Raw genomic sequence first — 21,560 nt, forward strand, 5'->3', positions numbered from 1 at the left:
GAGGGCCATGCTGAGGAAGACGGTGAGGAAAAGGCTCTGAGAGCTTTCAATGCAGTGAGGTACAATCCTGATCTCTTCCACATGGCCTCACTTCCTGCTGCTTGTGTGGTATTCTGCATCTGTCTGCATCAAGGGATGAAGAAGAGGGAAGACCTTACTCTGATATGCCAGACCCGTACCTCTATGTTCCTGAAATTCCTCTGTGGGATCTTCTCCCCAGAAACCTATGAAAGCCGTTTCAAAAAGGGTATCGAAACCATCTTCAAGAAATTATGTACCCTGGCTGCTGATAGTCTGTTGGAACAACTGCCCATACTCTGTGAAGAAGACATCTTGAAATTACAACTGAACCTGAACGAATTGCACCCTTTTGTGTGCAGGAATGTCCTGGATATGGACCGCTTCAATGACTGCTTCTCCTTCTTCCACCTCAGTATCCAGCAGCTCATGGCTGCCATAAAATTTATTCAGGAACTTGAGCAGGAAGGCAAGGGTGTCTCTAAATATAGTATGCAGAATATGCTTTCTAGGGAAGCAAGGTTAAAGAATCCCAACCTGTCGGGAGTGCTACTATTTGCATTTGGCCTCTTGAATGAGACTCGAATTAAAGAGTTGGTGGCAGTTTTTGACTGCCAAATATCAATTGCAGCCAAGAAGAAATTCCTGGAGTGTGAGTCAGGGGAAAATAAACCCTTCCTATTACTGATGGATCTACAAGAAATTGTGTCCTGTCTCTATGAATCTCAGGAGAAGGGGCTTGTGAAGGAAGCCATGGCCCTTTTTGAGGAAATCTCCTTGCCTTTGAAAACCAACACAGACCTTATACATGCTTCTTTTTGCCTCAAGAATTCTCAAAATTTGCAAACAGTATCCCTACAAGTAGCAAAGGGGATCTTCCCAGAGAATGATGCTGCATTGAGATCCATAGCTCATGATCAAAGGTAAAAACCTATTTTTCTTTCAGGCTTCTTTAATGATGTTTGTATCCTCCATCTCACCCCATGTTTGACAGTAAGAGGTTGAAATCGCTCATCCTCTGTAGCTCAGGGTAGGACATTTTTTTAGCTACTGTACTTCTCCCTACTTAATAATAAAAGTGAAAATAATTGCATGATTAAGGATGCTAGGCTAAAAGGAAATCATCTTAAAACCTATAGTCGCCTCTCTTTTGGTGAGCAATTCTCATATTACTTTCTTTATGGCATATTCATACAGAATTTTACTTGATTCTCCTGCCTGGATCCTTTCAACTCCCTATCCACTCTCTGTGTTTAAGCCCTTTTCCTCCTGGGTATCCCCACTTCCACTTTTATAGCACATGTGTTTTTTATTAAAGTTACTATGTATTTTTGTGCAGAAGTCAAAGGACAGCCTCTTCTCAAAGGAGACAAGTTCTCTACTTGAGCCATGAGTATCATCAGGCTTGGCAGCAAACTGTCTTTCCCAGTGACTCATCTTGCCTGTCCTCCTATTACATGTACTCTCTTATCCTCTCTCTTAAAGGCTTTCTTGTTTTCTCCACTCATAGGTCCTTTGTGGTTTTCCTAAGTATGCAACATCATTAGCCATCATGGAAGTGGAAATGAAAGGTATATTGAGGGCCTGGAGAGATTGTTCTGCAGTTAAGAGCACTTAGCTGGTCTTCCAGAGGAGCTGGGTTCAATCCCTAACACCTTCATGGTGCTTACAACTGTTTATAACTCCAGTTCCAGGGGATCTGGTGTCCTCTTTGGGCCTCCATGGGTGCTAGGCATGTACATAGTGCATAGACATAAATGTAAGCAGAACATTCATACACATGAATCATAAATCTTCAAATCCATACATTTTGCCTTAACTGCCTTCACCTTATACCTTTTTCAGCATCAAGCACTATTTCAATACTAAAGTTGTCTTTTTTAATTGCTATATATGATAAAACATTCAATATTTGTCCTTCTGGTTCATCTTACTTCACTTTACATAATGTCTTCTAGTTCCCTGTGTTACTGCAAATGACTATATTGTATTGTTCTGTAAAGAAAAATTAAATCATAAGAGCTGCAGGCAAATGAATGGAATTGGAAATTACCAGCCAAGAATCCAGATTCAGACAAATACTGTGTTCTCTCTAATAAACTAATTCTAGATTTTCATTTTTATGTGTGTATATACACATAGGTGATAGAAGTACCAAAGACTACTATTTTATGCCAAGTGAACACAAATTATAGTCACCTGAGGAAAGAGAACATAAAATTAAGGGAATGCCTCCATCAGACTGGCTTTATAAGCAAGTCTGTGGGACATTTTATTTTGGTTGATATTGATGTAGGAGGGCGCAGCCCACTGTGGGTGGTTTCATAACTGAGCTGGTGGTCTTGGGTGGTATTAGAAAGCAGATTACGCAAGACAGTAAGCAGTGTTCTTCTGTGGCCTGCTCCTACCTTGGGATCCTGTGATAAGGAAGAAAAAGGCAGGTAAACACTTCATTCCACAAATTGCTATGGGTCATGGTGTTTAATCACAGCAGCAGAGAAGCAAAGTAGACCACATACTATGAGATGGGCAGATATCTCATCAGAAGAAATGCAGGTCATATATGTTGCATGAAAACATAAAGGAACTATTTAGAAGCAAAGGGAACCAAAAAGAAACAGGCAGGTGAGTAGAGTAGACTGGTAAGAATGAAGAATAGAAAAATGCCATGACAGCCATCCCTTTGGAGGCTGATATGAAAGACGAGTTTCAAAACCATTTGTAGAAATTGTGAAGATGGCTCAGTCCTTAGAGCTCAATCCTTAAATCACTTAAATAGAGGCAAAAGGAAAGACCTGAGTCTCAGATCTCAGAGCCTACACAAAAGCCAAGGTAATGCATACCTGTAATCTCAGCGATGGTAAAGTGGAGCCACGTGGATTCCTGGAAGTTTGCGTCCTGCTGACATGGTCTACTCAGTAAAAAGCCAAACCCATGAAAAATTCTGCCTCAGGCAAAAGGTAGAAAGTGCCTGAGGATTTATAGAGGCATGTGAGCATACATGGATACATGTTAAAATTAAAATCAGCCTCTCTTATTTTTGTAGGTCTCAGGACAACCAACACCTGTTAACTTTCTGGACAGACCTTTGTGACATGTTTCATTCAAATGAGAAACTGGTCTTTCTGGACATCAGCAATAGCTACTTCAGCAGTTCCTCACTGAAGATCCTTTATAACAAACTGTCCTCTGCTCCCCGTCATCTCCAGAAAGTGGTGTAAGTAGGACCTGATCTCCGGAGAAGGTCTCCCTAGCATTAAACCAAAGCACTTACATTTTAATAATAGAAGAAATCCTCAGACTTCTATCCTAGACTCCAACCAGGTACCAAGATACAGGGAATTTAGGTGACTCTAACCTTAATTTTACCTTGAAAAGAATCCTACAGTAACTTCAGTATAATGCAGGATACATTTCTGATGTCCACAAATACCATAATAAAAATAATCAAGATTCCTAGACAGCCTGAGTCCTACTGTGGCAACCATTGGTCTTTAAATAGAACAGAGTCTCCAACCTCTTTGGGCACTTGAGCTATTTGGGTTTTTTGTTGAAGGAAAAAATGTTGGCCTGTGCATTGTAGAATAGTGTGCGGTGCCTCTGACCTCCACATGCCAGATATCAACTGCATTTCCTTCCTTCGGTTATGAGATACCTTAATGTCTGCAAGTATCATCTAGTGCCCCAGGGAATGTAGCACCATAACAGGCTGGAAACCACTGGTGTAGAGAGCTAGAGAGCAGTGTGCCTAAGGCTTGAGCATGGAAAGTCAACTGGGCAAGGTGTGCACATCCATGACCGAAAATGTATGCAAATGAATGATATTGGAATGAAAGGTGTCAGGTAAAAATAACAGCAGGAGAAAGGTAAATATGTAACGTAAATGCATGAGTGCAGAGTGTGGAAAACTTTCGGTCTTCCTTGATGTTCATCTGTGGATTATATGGCTAGAAGGCTTAAATCTAGAAAGATGTGAGTCACAAGGGTTTCAGAAATCTTTTCTGTGTTCATACAGTTTTTCCATGCACGTATGTACATACACAATGTGCATGCCTGGTGCCAATTGGAGATCAGAAGATGTCAGATCCCCTGAAACTAGAGTGACAGACAGTACCGAGTCACCCTGTGGGTACTAGGAACCAAGCCTGGACCCTCTGCAAAAGTAACAAATTTCGTAACCACTGAGCCATCTCTCTGACATTTCTTCTTCTTTCTTGGTGTATCAGAATAAAAGCCCTCACCCAATAAGGATTGCATTTGATGTGCAGTCTTATTTTAAATACAGTAGAGCACCTCACAGCCTTCCATAAGACACAGTGCTTGTGTAAAGGTGCCCTCTGGTAACTTCGAAGAGAATCGACGTTGCCTCTTTGATTCATCTCCATCCAGAAAAAAAAAGAGATGGCTTTTGTGTGGAAGATAACTTGTGACTTACTCTCTTTTTGTAGGTGTTGAAAATGACTTAAGAAACCAGGATTTCAGATAGTTTCTAAAGAGAATTGTTGGTCAATGGGAAGAAAGCTTTAGTTGAGATGAATGAGGTCTAGAAAGTAGCATCTACTCTAATGTCACTATAGTAGCAATATCATGATAAATAGTCCATCCTTGCTGAGAAGAGTTGGGGTGAATTGGAGGGGGTAGTTAGAGACAGGGTCTCACTGTGTGGCCATGGCTTTCCCATGACTCCTCTATAGACTAAGTTGGCTTCAGACTTCTGATTATCCACCTGCCTCCATTACAGACCAATGCCACCACACTTGGCAGGAGAGCATAGGTCTTCCATGTTCTCTCACACAAAACAGAAAATGGCTTATTTCACACAATGTGATCTTAAGTTCCATCCATTTTGGTAACATTATCTCCAAGGGTCTGATGCCCCCTTCTGGACTCTTAGGGCAACTGCACTCACATGCATATACCCACACACATGCACATACAGACACATATACATATAATCACATAATTAACAATAAATCTTTTAATATCTATCTTGCAGAGAGACTAATGGTTACACATACACAAAAGAAAAGAAAATGAGCATCTTGCCCAAAAGCAATGTGTTTCTAGATCATTTCTCTTGTGTAGGATTGTAGTCATGAAGTCAAAAAGAGGTAGCTGTGTGAGTTGATGAATATGTTATTTGGCTAGATTGGGTCAATTATCTCACAAAGCATACATATAACAAAACAATTTTTATGGCTTAAATACAATTTTTGTCAACAATGCCTTGAAGAATAGAATGGTTTAATATAGGAGGAAGCTAAAGTTTAAACATAGTGCATTCCTTTGTTTCTGTTTATGTATAGGAGAGGTATAAAAAGTCAAAATATCATCTTTTTAGAAATTTGCATTACATTTATTGAGTGGAGAGGCATGTGGTGTTTATATTTGTGTGAATGGAGGCCAGGGGACAATTTTCCAGAATTGGTTCTTTCCTTTTACTGTTTTTGTCCCAGGGATCAAATTGAGGTTGACAGGTTTGGTGGCAGGTGTCTTTATTTACTGAGCCATCTCATTGGCACTCAAGATTTCCTCTCTGTATTCTTTTCCTCAGCCTCAAAAATATTTCCCCAGCTGATGTATACAAGCAATTGTGCTTCATTTTTACTGGCTATATAACGCTCTCACATCTGACCCTGAAAGGTGATGACATGAGCACCGTGCTTCCCCCGCTGGGTGTAGTTGTGAAAAATTCATTGTGCAACCTGAAGTATCTCAGGTATATCTCTTCATCCCTAAAACTCTATCGGTTCTTCCTGTACAGCTAATCTAAGTTGGAAGGAAAGGCTGCTTATTCTTCAAATAAAATATCACTGCTCAGGGAACATAGACCAGAGGTGAACAAAGAATTCAGTCTTCATCTTCCCTGACCTCTGAACATCTTAAACTATACATATATGTGTGTGTGTATATGTGTGTGCATGCATATACGTATATATGCGTGTGTATATTTATGTGCATATATATGTATATGTATAAATGTGTGTATGTGTTAGATATGTATATATTCACATATGTGTACACATTTAATAACCCTGTGACCAAGAAACCCCTAGAATCTGAGTAACAACCCTTCCAGATCATGTGTTTGTGGTTGTAGTTATATTCTTCTTGGGTTATAATTCAGAACGTAAGCTTGAAGACCCCATTTTTCTTCCCAGCAAAGAAAGCCTTCTTCAGAGTATCACTTAAACCCTTCCCAAACATCACCCTTGATTGAGATGTTCTCTACTGGTAATACTACCACCCCCATCCTATGATCCATGGATCCTAGCAAGACCACATTTGAACCAAGCAGCAGGAACACACTATAAGACCACACACTGTGCCTCTGCTTTCCCTGGTATATGATGTTCACCCATTTGACTTGGTCTTCTTGTCAATAAAAAAGGGGTTAACATGCATCCCATAAGGACTTGGAGAAGAGGTCAAACAAGTCATGAGACAAGTTGTTACTGCTGTCAATACCATTCGTGGCAAATGACCCTTTTTTTCTTTTCCTGAGAAAATTATCTGGGAGGAAAGTATGACTTGAATATCTGGAAATCCATTTTCATTTTAAGTGAATAAGCTAATGCCCAAAATTAAATGAAATTCTATGTAAGTTCAATGTATGTAATTTTTTAAAGCAGTTGGAATTCCACATAAAATGCCAATACCTTGATTTAATTTAGTTACCTAGATAAGGTGTAGGTGCTAAGTGAGCCTATATTCATAAATTAGTAATCCTATATTCATAAATTCATGGCAGTGCAATTAGCACTACACCTCTGCACATGGGCGGGTGGTCATTCACTGACAACCTACCAGTGTCCACAGCACCAAAGAAAATGTGACTCTCCCTCCCCTAACTGCCATCAACTTCCAATCTCTTCAGCTAAGAGCGGGCCTAAAAGAGAACATGAATTTGGAAAAGAAATTTGTTGACTTGACAGGAGTAAGGATTAGTAGAAGAGGATGTGAATAAGATACATTATATATGCAAACAAAATATTAAAAAAATAAAAATAATTTGAGACAGAATTACACTGTGTAGTTCTACCTGGCCTGGAACACACTGAAATCAGCCTGCCTTTGCATCCTGAGTGCTGTATTAAAGGCATATGGGGTCAAAAATTATGTGAAAAAGAATGAAACTTGGTGAACCTAGGTCACTAGACCTTATTTTCATACTCAACCAAGAGAGGGAGACCACAAAACTTCCCAAGAGTATATACATTTGAACAATAGGAAGTAAAGCACTCATTCCTACAATGGGAAAGAAAACTCAAAAGTTTTTCCATGGAAAGCTCAACCAAGGAGAACAAGCGTATTCAGAAATAATATGGCCACCTCAACTAGTCCCAGTCAATTTCTCTTAGCTTTTTACAGCCTGCTCTGACGTTCTGCTGTCTCTTGCAATTTATCCTTTTACTATGACTCACTATGCACTTAATGAACTCACAACTGGAAGAACAGCTCTCATGTGTCATTCTCTGGACCATTCAGAAGATACTGGTTCTTGTTTCTCCCACAGTGTGAGTTCTTGTCCTGATGCTCTTCAGAAATGGAATGACTTTTTCCAGGCCCTGAAAGTCAATGGGTCCCTGACATGTCTGGACCTCACAAACAACGAACTCTGGGACAAGGGTGCCAAGCTGCTGTGTAAGACTTGGAAGCAACCAAAAAGAAAACTGCAGAGGGTGTCGTAAGTATATCCTCTCTTCCTGTAGAGCACCTCTGAAGTCTGAGCTGTAGAGAGGAGAGACATGGTTGACACCACACTTGGCAGGCAATCCATTTGAGTTTACTTTGGATGCAGAAATCTGCTTCTGAGTTTTTGACTTTGCATCATGCATTTTGCTCTTCTCATTCTTTTTTACTGAGAATTTTATACATGCATATATATGTATGATATATATCATATATATGTCATTTGATAAAATACATCCCCTATTTTCTCTCCTCTGAATTCCCTTTAGCCCTGTCACCATTCCCTCCCAATTTCACAAGCTCTTTACTTAAACCAACTGAGTTTATTTATTGTACATGGGAGTGGGACAATCTTCTGGAGCAGAAACCTTGTCCCTGAAGAAAATTAAACCCCTCTTCCCCCCAGTATCTATCAACTGCCAATAGCTCCTCAGCTGTAGGGTAGAAACATGAGCCCCTCCCTCATCCATGCTGGGATTTTGGCTGGCTTGGTCATATGTTTTCCTCATCCTAAATTCCTCACATGATCACAGCTGTGTGATGGAACGTGAGGATTTTACCTTTTGGAGACAGCTGGAAATGGCCTCTCCTCTTTTAATAGCTATATGACTTTTTGTTTTTTGTTTGTTTTGGCTTCAGATTTTTGTTTTAGGTGGGTGTTTTTTTTTTTTTTTACAATTCCAAAAAGACATGTGTACTATGCATAATGACATTCAACCTAATCTTCCAATCTATCCTCCTGACAAATCTTTCTCATTTATACCTATTCATTTTGGTTTATGACTCACTAAGATTAACCAGGCTATCTGTGAGATTAGGTTTGAAGCTATGTGTTGGAGTCTGGTGGGCTCAGCAGAAGAGACACAAATAAGGATATCAATCTCCTTCTCCTAAAGTCTATCTAGAGCCACACTTGAGAGATAAAGGTTGGGGCCTGTGAGCCTCTCCCCTTCCTAGAGGGATAGTTGGTAGAGGCGCTCCTGTGTGGTCCAGGTGTGTGATTCATCCACAGGTTGGAGAACTGTCACCTCACTGGAAACTGCTGCAGGGACATCGCTTCCATTTTGATGGTCAGCCAGACTCTGACACACCTCAGCCTGGCCAAGAACAATCTTGGAAATGGTGGAGTGAAGACCCTGTGTGAAAGCTTAAGCCACCCTGAGTGTAAACTACAAACTCTAGTGTAAGTCATCTTTGCCTGCAGATGTTTGAGGGTTTGTATGTGTACTTAAGTATGATACATATGAAAGAAAGTCATGATTATTCTAGCTAGCAGAAATATGCTAATGATCTTCCAAGTCAGAGTGATATAAGAAATTTCATTGGCTGGGCCTGCATCCTAATGCTAGCAGATATATACAGCATGAGTAAAGCCCTGACTTTATTGTTCTCACCATTGTAGAATATGAGTATTTGATGTTAATATTCTGTAGTGAATTGAGAGGGAGATATGATTTATGGATATGTCTTCCATGTTGTTTTTGTTTAAGACAATGTCTTGAGTATCCCGTGCTGGCCCTGAATCCACTGTGTACCAGAAGATGACTTTGAACTCCTGATCCTCCACCTACCAAGAACCTGGATTTTAAGGATGTGCCACCATGCCTAGATTTTTCTTTTTGTTCCTTTGCTAATTTTTTGTAAAGTATGACCCACTGAGTCCAATTAGTATCAATGACATGCATTCAAGGGTGGGATCATCCACTTAGGGCATTGACAACCTTATAAGTAGGCATCTTCCACAAAAGAGTGGCTCTCCCTCCCCTACCAGCCATCAACTACTAATAGCTTCTAGCTAGGGGTAGGGTCTCAGGAACTTCCACCATATATACAGGATTCCTGCCTGACTTGGTCTTCTGCAAGTAACCATGGATCCTGTGGGTTCCTGTGTGATGCAGTCATAGCATGTCCAGAAGACACTGTTTCACATCACTCCTCCACATCTTCCAGCTCTTACATTGTTTAAGTATTTTTATGAGACAGGATCTCACTCAAAACAATCCTCCTGCCTTAGACTCCCAAGTTATGTGCCACCAAGCCAGCTTGATTTCCTATTCAAATCTGTTCTTATCACTATGTAACATAAAGTACACATGGTTGGATAGAGGCAGAATCATCTTGTCCACAAGTTCAATGTGACCCTTGGTGTTCATCCTGGAATCTATAGAATCCATTTTCCTTTTTATAAGATTTTTTTTATTTTTGAGATAATAATAAAATTGCAACACTTTTCTCTTCCCTTTTTTTCCTCCAAACCTTCCCATATATCCCTCCCCACTCTCCTTAGAATTCATGGCCTCTTTTTACTAATTATTACTATATGCATATATGTACATACATATATATATTATTCCTAAATATAAACTATTAAAACCATACAATGTTACTGTTAGGTGTATTTTCAGGGCTGACCATTGGGCACTGGACAACCATTGGTGGTCCCTAGGGATAGACCCTTTCTACTGCTACCAGCTTTAAGTTGCCTATTGTTTTTGTGTAGGGCTGAGACCTCATAGGCTTTTCCCTGTCCAGTTTTGCCTGTCTATTAATGTCATCCTTATTCAGCTCATGTTTGGGTAGTCATGGTGGTGAGACTTTATGGGTCTAGCTTCTGACATTACTAGGAGAGACAATCTCATCGTAAACTTCCTGATCTTCTGGTTCTTTCAATATTTACTGACGACTCTACCATCTTCCCTGAACTCAGGTGTAAGCATGTTGGCTGAAGGAGCTCCCGCAGCAAATCACAGCCTAAGTCTAGGCCACAGAGAGGGACCCTGTCTGATAAACAAAACAAAACAAAAAAACCACATCACAGAAAAGTCACTACCCTCCAAGATAACCAAGCATAGTCATGAAATAATGATGATTAGCAACACTTACTAAGCACCTACTGGGCAGAGGCACCCTGCTAGGAACTTTATCGCAGATCTATATCCCCATCCATAAAGTACTACAAATACAGTGGTTTCTTTGTTGATGAATGAGAGCTGCATTTATCTATGAGCACGAGCATTTAAAAGACAGTTGAAACTATGTATCCATTTAAAAAGAGATGTGTTATAGATGCTCTTCCAGAGTATTTGCCCTCTTCTAGCCATAGGTAGTTGCCTAGGTTGGCAATAGCAGGAATGAGGTTACCTCTCATACCAGTTAATTTTATTTCCTTATTTTTTTGAGAATTTCATATGTGTATACAATATATTTTAATCACATTCAGTCTTCTCCAATTTCTCTGTAGAAGGGGGCTTTAAATGGGGGTGGGATGGGAAAGTGGAACAGAAGAGAATTAAGGCAGTAAATAACATTAAGGGCTTTTTTTTGAAAACCCATCTGGAAGTGTACTCTGTGATTTCATTCTAACATTCTCATTTATTCCAACATCTCTAAGCTTGACTGAAACCCATGGTTGAGGTTTATAAAAAAAGGCTGTGGTTTGAGTACATCATCCCAGAATGGACTAATGGGTTCACCCTGTGGTTTTCCAGCCTGTGGTCCTGTGGCATCACCAGCGAAGGCTGCCACCATCTATCAAAGATGCTCAGAGAAGCACTGCATCTGGAGCACCTGGATCTAGGACTAAATCATATTGGAAGTGAGGGTGCAAGGCTTCTATGCAGTGCCTTAAAGGAACCCCAAAGTAATTTGAAAAGTCTGTGGTGAGTTATGCCTTGTTGAACTGTAATCTGTACCTCAAAGGAGCTGTCAAGTGCACCAGATGCCTTCAGGAGCCATACAGAGAGGACTTGAGTCAAGTTGAGTATTGTATCACACTTTTTAGTATATGTATTTATGGTTGGTGCATAATGCTCAATAGGACAACATGAGGGAGGTTGGTTCTTTCTTCCCACCATATGGGATCTGGAGTTCGAACCCAGGACATCAGGCTTGGCAGCAAGTGCCTTAACCCACAGATCTTGCTCCAGCCCAACTTGAGTATTTTTTAATCACCTAGCAAAAGAATGGAAGAATAATAGGTCAGCAGTTAAGATCACTTGCTGCTCTTGCAGAGAACTTAAGTTTTTCCCAAGCCCATATCTAGTAGCTCCAAACCACCTGTAACTCCATCTCCAGGGAATCTTCTAGCCTCCTTGTGCACACAAGCATGTGTAGAAAGTTTTTTTTAAAAAGTTAACTAGTGAGTACGAGTGCTCACTGTGCAATCACAAGACCAGAGTTCAGATTCCCAGCATCAACATAAAAAAGCCAGGTGAGATGGTGCACCTCTTTAATGTCAGTACTGGTAAGGCAGGGTTTGGATGATCTCTGGGACTCAACAAGCAGTCATTATAGCCAAATCACCAGCCCTAGATTCATAGAGAAGACCCTATCCGAAAATGAGGTGGAGGGTGACGGAGGAAGTTGCAGTGTCAACTCCCAACATCCACACATATGTGCATGCACATAGACATTTACACACATACATAGAGCATACAAAGGTCTCCTCTGAAGAATCTTAAGGACGAGATGCATCAAGTCAAGCAGAAGCACCCAGTGCTGTCCAATACTCAGGGCTTGAAAAGACAGGAGTTAGGCATGAGCTAACCTGTGCCTGCCATGAGGTCAGTGGAGTAACCATGATTCTGTCCTATAAATCCCAGGAAAGCTAGGATCCTCAATCAAATGCTCCTGGTGACAACTCTTACCTGTAGGAGACATGTGAAGAATACTCTGCATAGAATGGAGGTCATTTGAATGTCACTCAACATATTGTCCTCCTAATTCACCCACATTGTCACAGATGCCAGGATTCCTTGTCTTTTTGTGGCTGAGTAATATTCCATTGTAGGCATTTACCACACTTTCTTTAACCCACCAGATCTGTTGGTGGTACTGGGTTGTTATACTTAGGCTAGTATTAGTATGTCTTCAATGAATGCCCAGAAAACTTAAAAAGCCAGACTCTCAGAAGCATAGAATAAGCCAGTAGTTTCCAAGACCTAGAGGTGGAAACGGAAATAATGATAAAAAAAAAAAACTTCCAGAAGTTACAAAGACAAGTTTGGAGATTTAATATATTGTGGTGGTAACCAAATTAATTCTTTGGGGTCCTTGATGCACAAGAGACATCAAATCCTGTTGTACACGTTGCACACAAACTTTATCAAATATTTTGAAACAGGTTTTACTACCTAGTCCGAGATGCCCTCAAATGTTCACTTTTCCAGTCGCGGTTTCCCAAGAGCTAGATTTATTGGTGTGCACCACCATACATAACTTGTCAAATACTTAAAAGAAAATGTTTTATCTGGTATCTACAACACAAGTTAATATAGTGTATGTGCTGTGTTCAACTTCTACTTCGCAACAGAAATGCTAGTAGCTTTTAAAATCTCAGTTCCCAGGCAATATCACAGAATAATCAAAGAAAATTCCCAAAGTGAGTGCTGTCTAGGCACCAGTTTTTTGGTTTGCTTTGGTTTGGTTTGTTTGGTTTGGTTTGGTTTGGGGGTTTTTTGTTTTATTTGGGGGTTTGGGGGTTTTTTGTTTTATTTGGGGGTTTGGGGGTTTTTGTTTTGCTTTGGGGGGCATTTGTTTTTGATTGATTGAGTGATTGATTGATTGATTGATTGGTTGGTTGGTTGGTTGGTTTTTGCTTTTAGAGACAATGTTTTACTGTAGCTTTGGAACCTGTCCTGGAAGTCGCACTGTAGACCAGGCTGGCCTCGAACTCACAGAGATCCGCCTGCCTCTGCCTCTGCCTCCCGAGTGCTGGGATTAAAGGCGTGCGCCACCACCACCTGGCAGCACCAGTATTTCTTAGTACACAAGAAAGATGCAAACTGAGAGTGGTGGTGAAAGACTGAGATCCCAACACTCAGAAGGGTGAGGCAGGAGGATTGTGGGTTCACTGTCAGACTTGGCTACATAGTAAGGCTCTGTCTCAAAAATCAAAAGCAAAGTATACCTCTGGTGTAATAAAGAACATTTTGATAAATATCTGCATGAGGGCCTTGGACTCACTGTCCTCCTAACTCAGCCTCCCAAGTGCAGGAATTACACTGTGCCTGACTGATTCCAGATCGTGGCTACCATCAGAATTGTTGTAGTCAGGCATCGGTATTTTTAATATGTTTTAATTTTAATTGTCACCCCCCTCTCCCTTCCTCTTCACAACCAGACACCCTTCCAGTTTCATGAAGTGTGCGTGTGTGCATGTGTGCATGTGTATGCACTCTCTGTGTGTGTGTGTGTGTGTGTGTGTGTGTGTGTGTGTGTGTGTGTGTGTTCGTGGCCCAGTGAGTTTAACCAGGTTTGGACATAAATGACGAATTCCTTACAGGAGTGTGGGCACCTTACTAGTGGCGGCATCGCTGAAGAAAATGTATCTCCCTTCCCCAGAAACCAAGGAAAGTCTATAAATCCCCAGGAGGTAGGGTAGGCATCAGGCATCTAAGGCTCCATCATGGTTGTCATTTATACAGGTGAGAACTCTGAATGGCCATCCTCAGAACCATAGGGAGGGAACCAACAGCCACTATGACTTGTGGTACAAACCAACAGGCAGAAGAGTGGTGGCAACTCTCTGGGGATGGTACTGTAACTCAGTGGTTAGTGCTTGCCTGGTAGCGGTGTCACCCTGGATTCCTCATAATAACCTGTTGGCGTACTAGTAGGGAAGAATGCTTTACCCATTTGCTTTTAATAAAGCCAAACAAGGAACCAATGACAGACCAAAGAAAAGATACCATCAAAGGCCAACTTGGTGAACCAATGAGTTGAAGTTACTTACAGGAACATAAGTGAGAGGTTATTTGCAGAAGCAAAAATGACTCAAAAACAGTCACATCGCCTACACCCATCCCAGCATGGGAAGTGGCTCAAGAAAGCTAGCAACCTGAAGCACACAGAAAACCTGTAGGTGCACAAATTTGAGAATGTCTCTTCCAGGCAGCTCAGCTGGTCTGGGGATGTCTCCAGCAGTTCTTACTGCTTACATATGCATAGTGAGGTAGAGGCCTAGCATATCTGTCAGTTTCAGAGGCTCCCTAAAGCTATTGAGTTTTATTTCTGAGATGAGGAACTTCATGATAAAATCATTCACCTCCCCCCATCCAGAGCATCCTGATTCACCTCTTTTCTAACATCCTGTGTTAATAAACTCCCTCCAAGGGTGTTTTTGGTTTGTTGGTTTGTTTGTTGAACTAGAAATTTTTTATTTAAAAAAACTATCTTTTTTTCATTTTACATACCAATCCCAGTTCCCACTCCCTCACCTCCTCCTGTTCCTTCCCCCACCCCACCCCAGATCCACTCCTCAGAGAGGGTAAGGCACATTGCCTTGAGGAAGGACCAAGGCCCTCCCTACTATAGCTAGGCTGAGCAAGGTATCCATCCAAAGAGAATGGGTTCCAAAAAGCCAGTACAAGCAGTAGGGATAAATACTGGTCCCACTGCCAGTGGTCCCACAGCCATGCAGCCAAGACAAGATGTCTTTTCTCAGAGGAAATTGCTACACAACACCAGTCAGCACTAACTCCTCTGTGTGTCATCTCACCCATGCATTCTAGGAAACTGGATGAGGTATGTCTGCTATAAACATGGTTATCATGATAAAGAAAAAATTACTATTCTTGTTACTCAAATGCCTGGAAAAACATTCTACCAACTGAGATACAGCTTCAGTCCCACAAAATAACTTTTATGGTCACTTTTATATCACTTATCTCATCCCTCTGCTCAAAACCCTTAGTGGCTTCTATCCCGATCCAAGCAAAATCTGGCTGTGGCCTGAGCATCCTCTGTGGGCTGGCCTCCACCTATGACCTCATCTTCTGCAACCTTCTCTGGGTCACTGATGCTGACTGCCTTGATATGCTGTGCTTTGCTTTGTGTACACCATGTACATATTTTGCTTTGCTCGACTCTAGCTCTGTTACCTTGACCTGACCTGACTTCTTCTTGCTTTACGAGATATCACTGTGTACCCCAGGCTGGCATCAATTTCTCCAACCTACTATCTTGGCCTTCTAAACGGTGTGATCATACACATGCACAGCATGTTCAGCTTGATAGTGTTTCACACAGCACTGGTAAGCCAACATCAGGATTTCCCTATCTGGAGATCTCCTACTCCTGATCGCTACAGTTCTTTCTCTTCAGTCTCTCATATTACTCACAGTCCTTGATCTAGTACCCCCAGAGACTCCCTTCTTTCCTTTCATAATCTCTTCCTTGTAAATGTCATACTACATAGTACACAGTTTTGTTGCCCAGGGGCAGAAGCTTCTGCTGCTCACTGTTGAATGCTTACAGCCGTGTGTCTGTCATACATGATAACCATAGCATTAATTGAATTAATGAGCTACTTCTTAAATTTATAATATTTTTATTCTATTCAATTCTCATACATGTATACCATTATTTTTTTTCCTCATGGTTTATTTTTTTTATATTTAAAAATTTCCATCTCCTTCCCTCCTCCCCCCCCCCCCCCCCCCCCCCCCCCTCCCCTTCTTCTCCCCCTTCCCTCCCCTCCCCTCCACCCATACCTCCCCTCCCTCCCTCTCAAGGCCAAGGAGCCATCAGGGTTCCCCACTCTATGCTAAGACCAAGGTCCTCCCAACTCCCCCCAGGTCCAGGAAGGTGATCGACCAAGCTGAGAAGGCTCCCACAGAGCCCGTCCATGCAGAAGAATCAGAGCCCAGAGCCATTGTCCTTTGCTTCTCAGTCAGCCCCCGCTGTTGGCCGCATTCAGAGAGACGGGTTTGGTCGCATGATCCATCAGTCCCATTCCAACTGGAGTTGGTGATCTCCCATTAGTTCTGTCCCACCGTCTCCATGAGTGAACGCACCCCTCTCATTCCTGACTTTCTCCCTCATGTTCTCGCTCCTTCTGCTCCTCATCAGGACCTTGGGAGCTCAGTCCAGTGCTCCAATGTGGGGCTCAGTCACCTTCCCCATCTGTCGCCAGCTGGAGGTTCCCTCACGGTCCTGACTTTCTTTCTCATGTTCTCTCTCCTTCTGCTCCTCATCAGGACCTTGGGAGCTCAGTCCAGTGCTCCAATGTGGGGCTCTGTCATTTTCTTCATCTATCGTCAGGTGGAGGTTCTTAAGGAGTATAGGTATACCATTATTTTGATCATATCCATACCTTGACTACCCCCAAGTCTTTCCTGAGACCACCTAACCCTTCTCCTTCCCAAATTCATGTTCTCTTTTATTATTGTGATTGTTATAATTATTAGTATTATCATTACTATTATTAGATTATATCCTTAATCCAGTGAATACTGATCATATGCACATGAGTGTGGAGACATCAGCAACATACCATGTGATTCTCCCATTAGCTGAGTGGGGCCTCTGGAGCCTCTCCCTCACCCATGCTGAAATTTTGACTGGCTTGATCTATACAGATCTTGTGCAGGTAGCTATAGTTGGTATGAGTTCATGCGTACAACAGTCTTGTCATGCCCAGATGACAGCATTTCACATTGATCCACTCCAAGCTCCAGCTCTTAGTCTATTCACCTCTTAGATGTTTTCTAACCCTTGAATGGAGACAGGTCGATTCATATAACCCTCTACAACTAAGCACCTCACTTATCCTCAGCATTGTGGCCAGCTGTAAATTCCTTTATTAACCATACTCACTGTAAAAAGGAGCTTTTGTGACTAAAACTGAGAATAACATAGATCTGTAGTTATAAACATAAGTATATCTTAGATAGTTTGACAAAATGACTGTGTAGTGAAAGAACAGCAGGTTCCACACTAAGGAACTTCAACCCCGTTTACAGTACTAGAAATGCCTCCTTTGTAGCAACCTCAAATCCAACCAGAAAGTTATTGGTAACCCCATAATTGTCATGCCACCATTGTACCAGCAAGCACAACTTTCCTGAAAGGTGACTGTTGAAGTATGCTGGATAAAATGCAAGGAGTTAAGTTTTGTGTTTTGTTTTATCTGCAAGGCTGTGTGGATGCTCCATCATTCCAGGCAACTGCAAAGACTTCTCTGAGACTCTCAGAAACAACAAAAGCCTGAACACTCTAGACCTGGCTCAGAATTTCTTGGGAACTGATGCAATAAAGACATTCTGTGAAGACTTGAAACTTCGCATTTGCCCCCTTCAAACACTAAGGTGTGGTCCTATTTCCTATTTCATAAAGGGTTTCCTACATGTGGTTTGGTGGAGGTGAGATACCCAATGATACTGAACAGTTCGCTGTTGACATCAGTCACTGGCAATCATTGCATTTGCTCACCCAATAATATCTTTGTAATGTTTCAATACAGGATTTCTCTGTATAGCCCTGGCTATCTGGGAAGTCACTTCATAGAATAAGCTAGTCTCAGAAATCCACCTGTCTCTGCCTTCCGAGTGCTGGGATTAAAAGCATGCATCACCACATCCAGTGGTCACAAAACAATCTTAACCTTCTCCTTAATCTTTCTGTTGCACTGATGGGTAAACTGAGTCACAGAATGAAGTCAACACTGCACGAGAGACCAAGAAGCCATCATTGTTAGGTATTTGTCTTATTAATGAAAACAAATGACAAGACGAATATGGTGTCTCTAAAAAAGTGGAAACCTGGTATGATGGCACAGCTATGATTTCTGGATCTTGGGAGTTTGAGATAAGATTGCCCAAGTTGGACTTACATACTGAATTTCAAGCATTCCTAGACTACAGCATGAGGTGTTCTTTCTTTTTATTTTTTTTATTTTTTGAAGTGTTCTTTCAAAGAGCACAAATTTTCACAATGGTGATGAGAGAGCTTGCTTAGTTAAGTGACTGAACTCAAGCACAAGAACCCCAGCGTGCACATGAATGCCAGGCTTTACGTTATATGTTTGCTCATCTGGAGCTTAATGACCTGTATTCTGGGAGATACCCATCATTCCAGAAGAGTAAGCAAGCTAAGGTTTTAAGAAAGGAGAGCTATACCAGAGAGCAGACCCAGGTATATTAACCAAGAAAACCAGTCCCACATACCCTTCTATGGAGCCATTCCCCAATACCATCTCCTTTAAATCAGATGTTGGTTCTTTTAGTCTTTTTGCTGCATTTCATACAATCTTTGGTAGACTGGCATAGAAACAACGTTCTTTTCCCATGATCAAGCAGTTGTCCCCTTGGGTTGAGATGTGGTCCTTTTCTCATAGCTAATTTGGCCAACAGGTTATGCTATTTTAGGATTTCTGTTACTGTGACGAAGCACAACGACCACAAAGCAAGTTGGGGAGAAAAGAGTTTATTTAACTTATACTTCCACATTGCTTTTTATTATTGAGGGAAGTCAAGACAGGAGCTCAAACAGGTCAGGATCCTGGAGGCAAGAGAGGGAAAAAAGTTATGTTTTGCTTCTCAAAAGCTGGAATTACAGAGGCAGGCAGGTTCCAAACACTTGATACACAACTTAACCTTGCCCATCAATGAGCTCTTGTTGCAGTCAGAAACCCTGATTCAAAATACAGTGTGATCAAGACTGAAGGATGTGCAACTATGCAATGTCTCTATTACTACAGATACCTTTGCCCTATTAAATCAATATGCCGGGCTAAGTGTGGGATTCAGTCAGTAATGTGCTTACCTAGTGTGTGCCTTGAATCTAATCCTAAGAACTGCATAAAACTGGGTGTGGTAGTAAATGTGGAAGAGGGAAGCAGGAAGATCAGAAATTCAAGGCCTTCCCCAGCTACACAGTGAGTTTGAGGTTGGCATAGGCTAAGGAGACCCAATATGCTATAGCTAGGAAGTTAGCTTAGTGTGTAAAATTCTTGCTAAGCTAACATGAGAACCTTAGTTTGAATTGCCAATACCCACTTAAAGCTATAGACCATACAGGTTTATAACCCCAGTACTTGGGAATGGAATCAGGAAGATTCAGAGAGCTTACTGGCCAGTCAGTTTAACAAAAATGGTGAGCTCTAGGGTGTCAGTGAGGGATCTTGACTCAGAAAAGCAATATAGTGGGAGAATGGACAGAGGGCTCAGCAGTTAAAAGCACTTGCTTCTCTTGCAGGGGACCTAGGTTTTGTTTTCAGCCCCTGTATGTTGGCTCACAGCCACCTATAACTCCAGTTCTGGGGCTCTAATGCCCTCTTCTGAGCTCCCACAGTCACAGGGCACACATGTGGGGCACATGTATACATGTAGTCAAAGACACACACAAAAAAAATAATAAATCGGGTGGGAGCAGTATGGTAATGAATGGATTTGAGAAAGTCATCCTATAACAACATCTGGCCTTCTATATGTAGTCCAGAAGTGTATTCTACCAACATATACATGAGCACATATGCATGTACCATATACCAAATAAAATCTAAAATATCAATATGCAATTCTACTTTGCAGTATAGTGTTAAAGTGACCCATGAAACATTTAAGGTATGTGGGAATTTTAAATGAATTTTCCGGAAGCTACAAGAAACTATTTTTCTCCCCTGTTTGTTACCTAGGTTGAAATTTGATAACACTAACCCAAGAATCCAAAATCTGATTCAAGAAATGAAGGCAAGCCATCCACAATTGACCATTAACAGTGACCAACCAGATCCTAAGAAAAAGGAACCTTCTTTCCCTCATTTCATTTTTTGATGCCACCTGGCATCATTACTCTCCAAAGGAGTAATGGGCCTTGAGGGTGTGGGTGAAGGCCCTCTGGACACCCTGTCTGATCTTTTGGTAGCTGGGCTAAATGTTTTATCCTTCATTCCACCTATGTCTCTATATAAACCACACAAGTCACTGAAAAAAATGTTATGTATGAAATGTTTATAATCACAGGTATATTGAGAAATAAAGATGAAAGCATTCATGAACATCTGTGATTACTAATGGGTTCCCACAAAACTGAAGAGATCTTGGGTTATAATGTGACACTATTCCCAGGTATATGCAAGATATACACCCCATATAGGGAACCAAAAACAGGCCGAAGTATGAATACTGGGAAAATCCAACTTGATGAGCCAATGAGCTTTGTTGGAGTTACTTACAAAGATGGTTGTATCACCAAAGTCCACCCCAGAATGGGTGTTTCTCAAGAAAACTGATAACCTGCAGCATGCTACACAACTTGCAGATAGTTCAACAGGTTGGAGACTCTCCGCCAGGCCGCTGGTCTGGTCTGGTCGTACCACTTAGCAGCTTTACAACTTATGCATGCTTGGGGAGGAAGGGCCCTAGTATATCTGGTCAGTTTCAGGGCCTTTCTGAAGCACTGAGTTGCTTACTTTCTGAGCTTAAGGATCTGCCACACAGGGCAGAATGTTTCACCTCCTTTAGAACACCCTGCACCTTAAAGAACTTCCCTCCAAGATAGAAGGTTTTTTTATCTCAGAATAAATTTGCTAGACAACAGTAGGGGAGAATGTAGAGCAGGAAATAAATGAGGCAATTGTTTGATTTCTATAGGCCTACCAGTGTCTGCTGGGTTGTGGTTTTATGTTTTAGTGTGCAGCCGAAGGACCAAGCCAAGGCCTTGCACAGCTAGGTGTAGAGAGTAGAGAAGGCCCTGAGAGAGTAAGGCCTGACTGAATGTGTATTATTGACCTAAGCATGGCCATGTCCAGGGTTCCAATGCCTCAGCCCCACAGGATTGGCCAAGGCTTACCCAGGTTAGGTGCAAGAAGGATGGCCAAGCTTTCCTATAGAATCCAAGTGCAGTTGGGTGACAAGGGTATGTAGAGACTAGATACTTTGGTTTCCTCCTCCTGGGTCTTTATTGTTATGAATCTGGGGTCGCTCACATAATAAATTTTCACATTTTTATTTAGATGCTGGTACATGGACTGACTGGTGCCCCTGAGAGTGCTCCAAAAATGCAGCCTTAAATCATATCAGCCCCAGCCATAGGCAAAAATCCACAAGATTACATGTATTCTGCAGAGT

At 41.6% G+C, this 21,560-nt stretch overlaps 1 protein-coding gene across 1 annotated transcript in view; it reads left to right on the forward strand.

The window, feature by feature from the left end:
* The window catches only part of Nlrp2 (NLR family pyrin domain containing 2), a 56,171-nt gene extending 35,907 nt beyond the window's left edge, over positions 1–20,264 (forward strand). The window contains 8 exon segments of the mRNA XM_042055582.1: positions 16–941; positions 3,065–3,235; positions 5,573–5,737; positions 7,535–7,705; positions 8,723–8,893; positions 11,199–11,369; positions 17,628–17,798; positions 20,126–20,264. Of these exon segments, the coding sequence (XP_041911516.1) occupies positions 16–941; positions 3,065–3,235; positions 5,573–5,737; positions 7,535–7,705; positions 8,723–8,893; positions 11,199–11,369; positions 17,628–17,798; positions 20,126–20,264 (2,085 nt within the window).
* The last annotated feature ends 1,296 nt before the right edge of the window (positions 20,265–21,560 follow it).

Source organism: Arvicola amphibius, chromosome 8 (assembly GCF_903992535.2).
Source record: "Arvicola amphibius chromosome 8, mArvAmp1.2, whole genome shotgun sequence".
Classification (NCBI taxonomy): Eukaryota; Metazoa; Chordata; class Mammalia; order Rodentia; family Cricetidae; genus Arvicola; species Arvicola amphibius.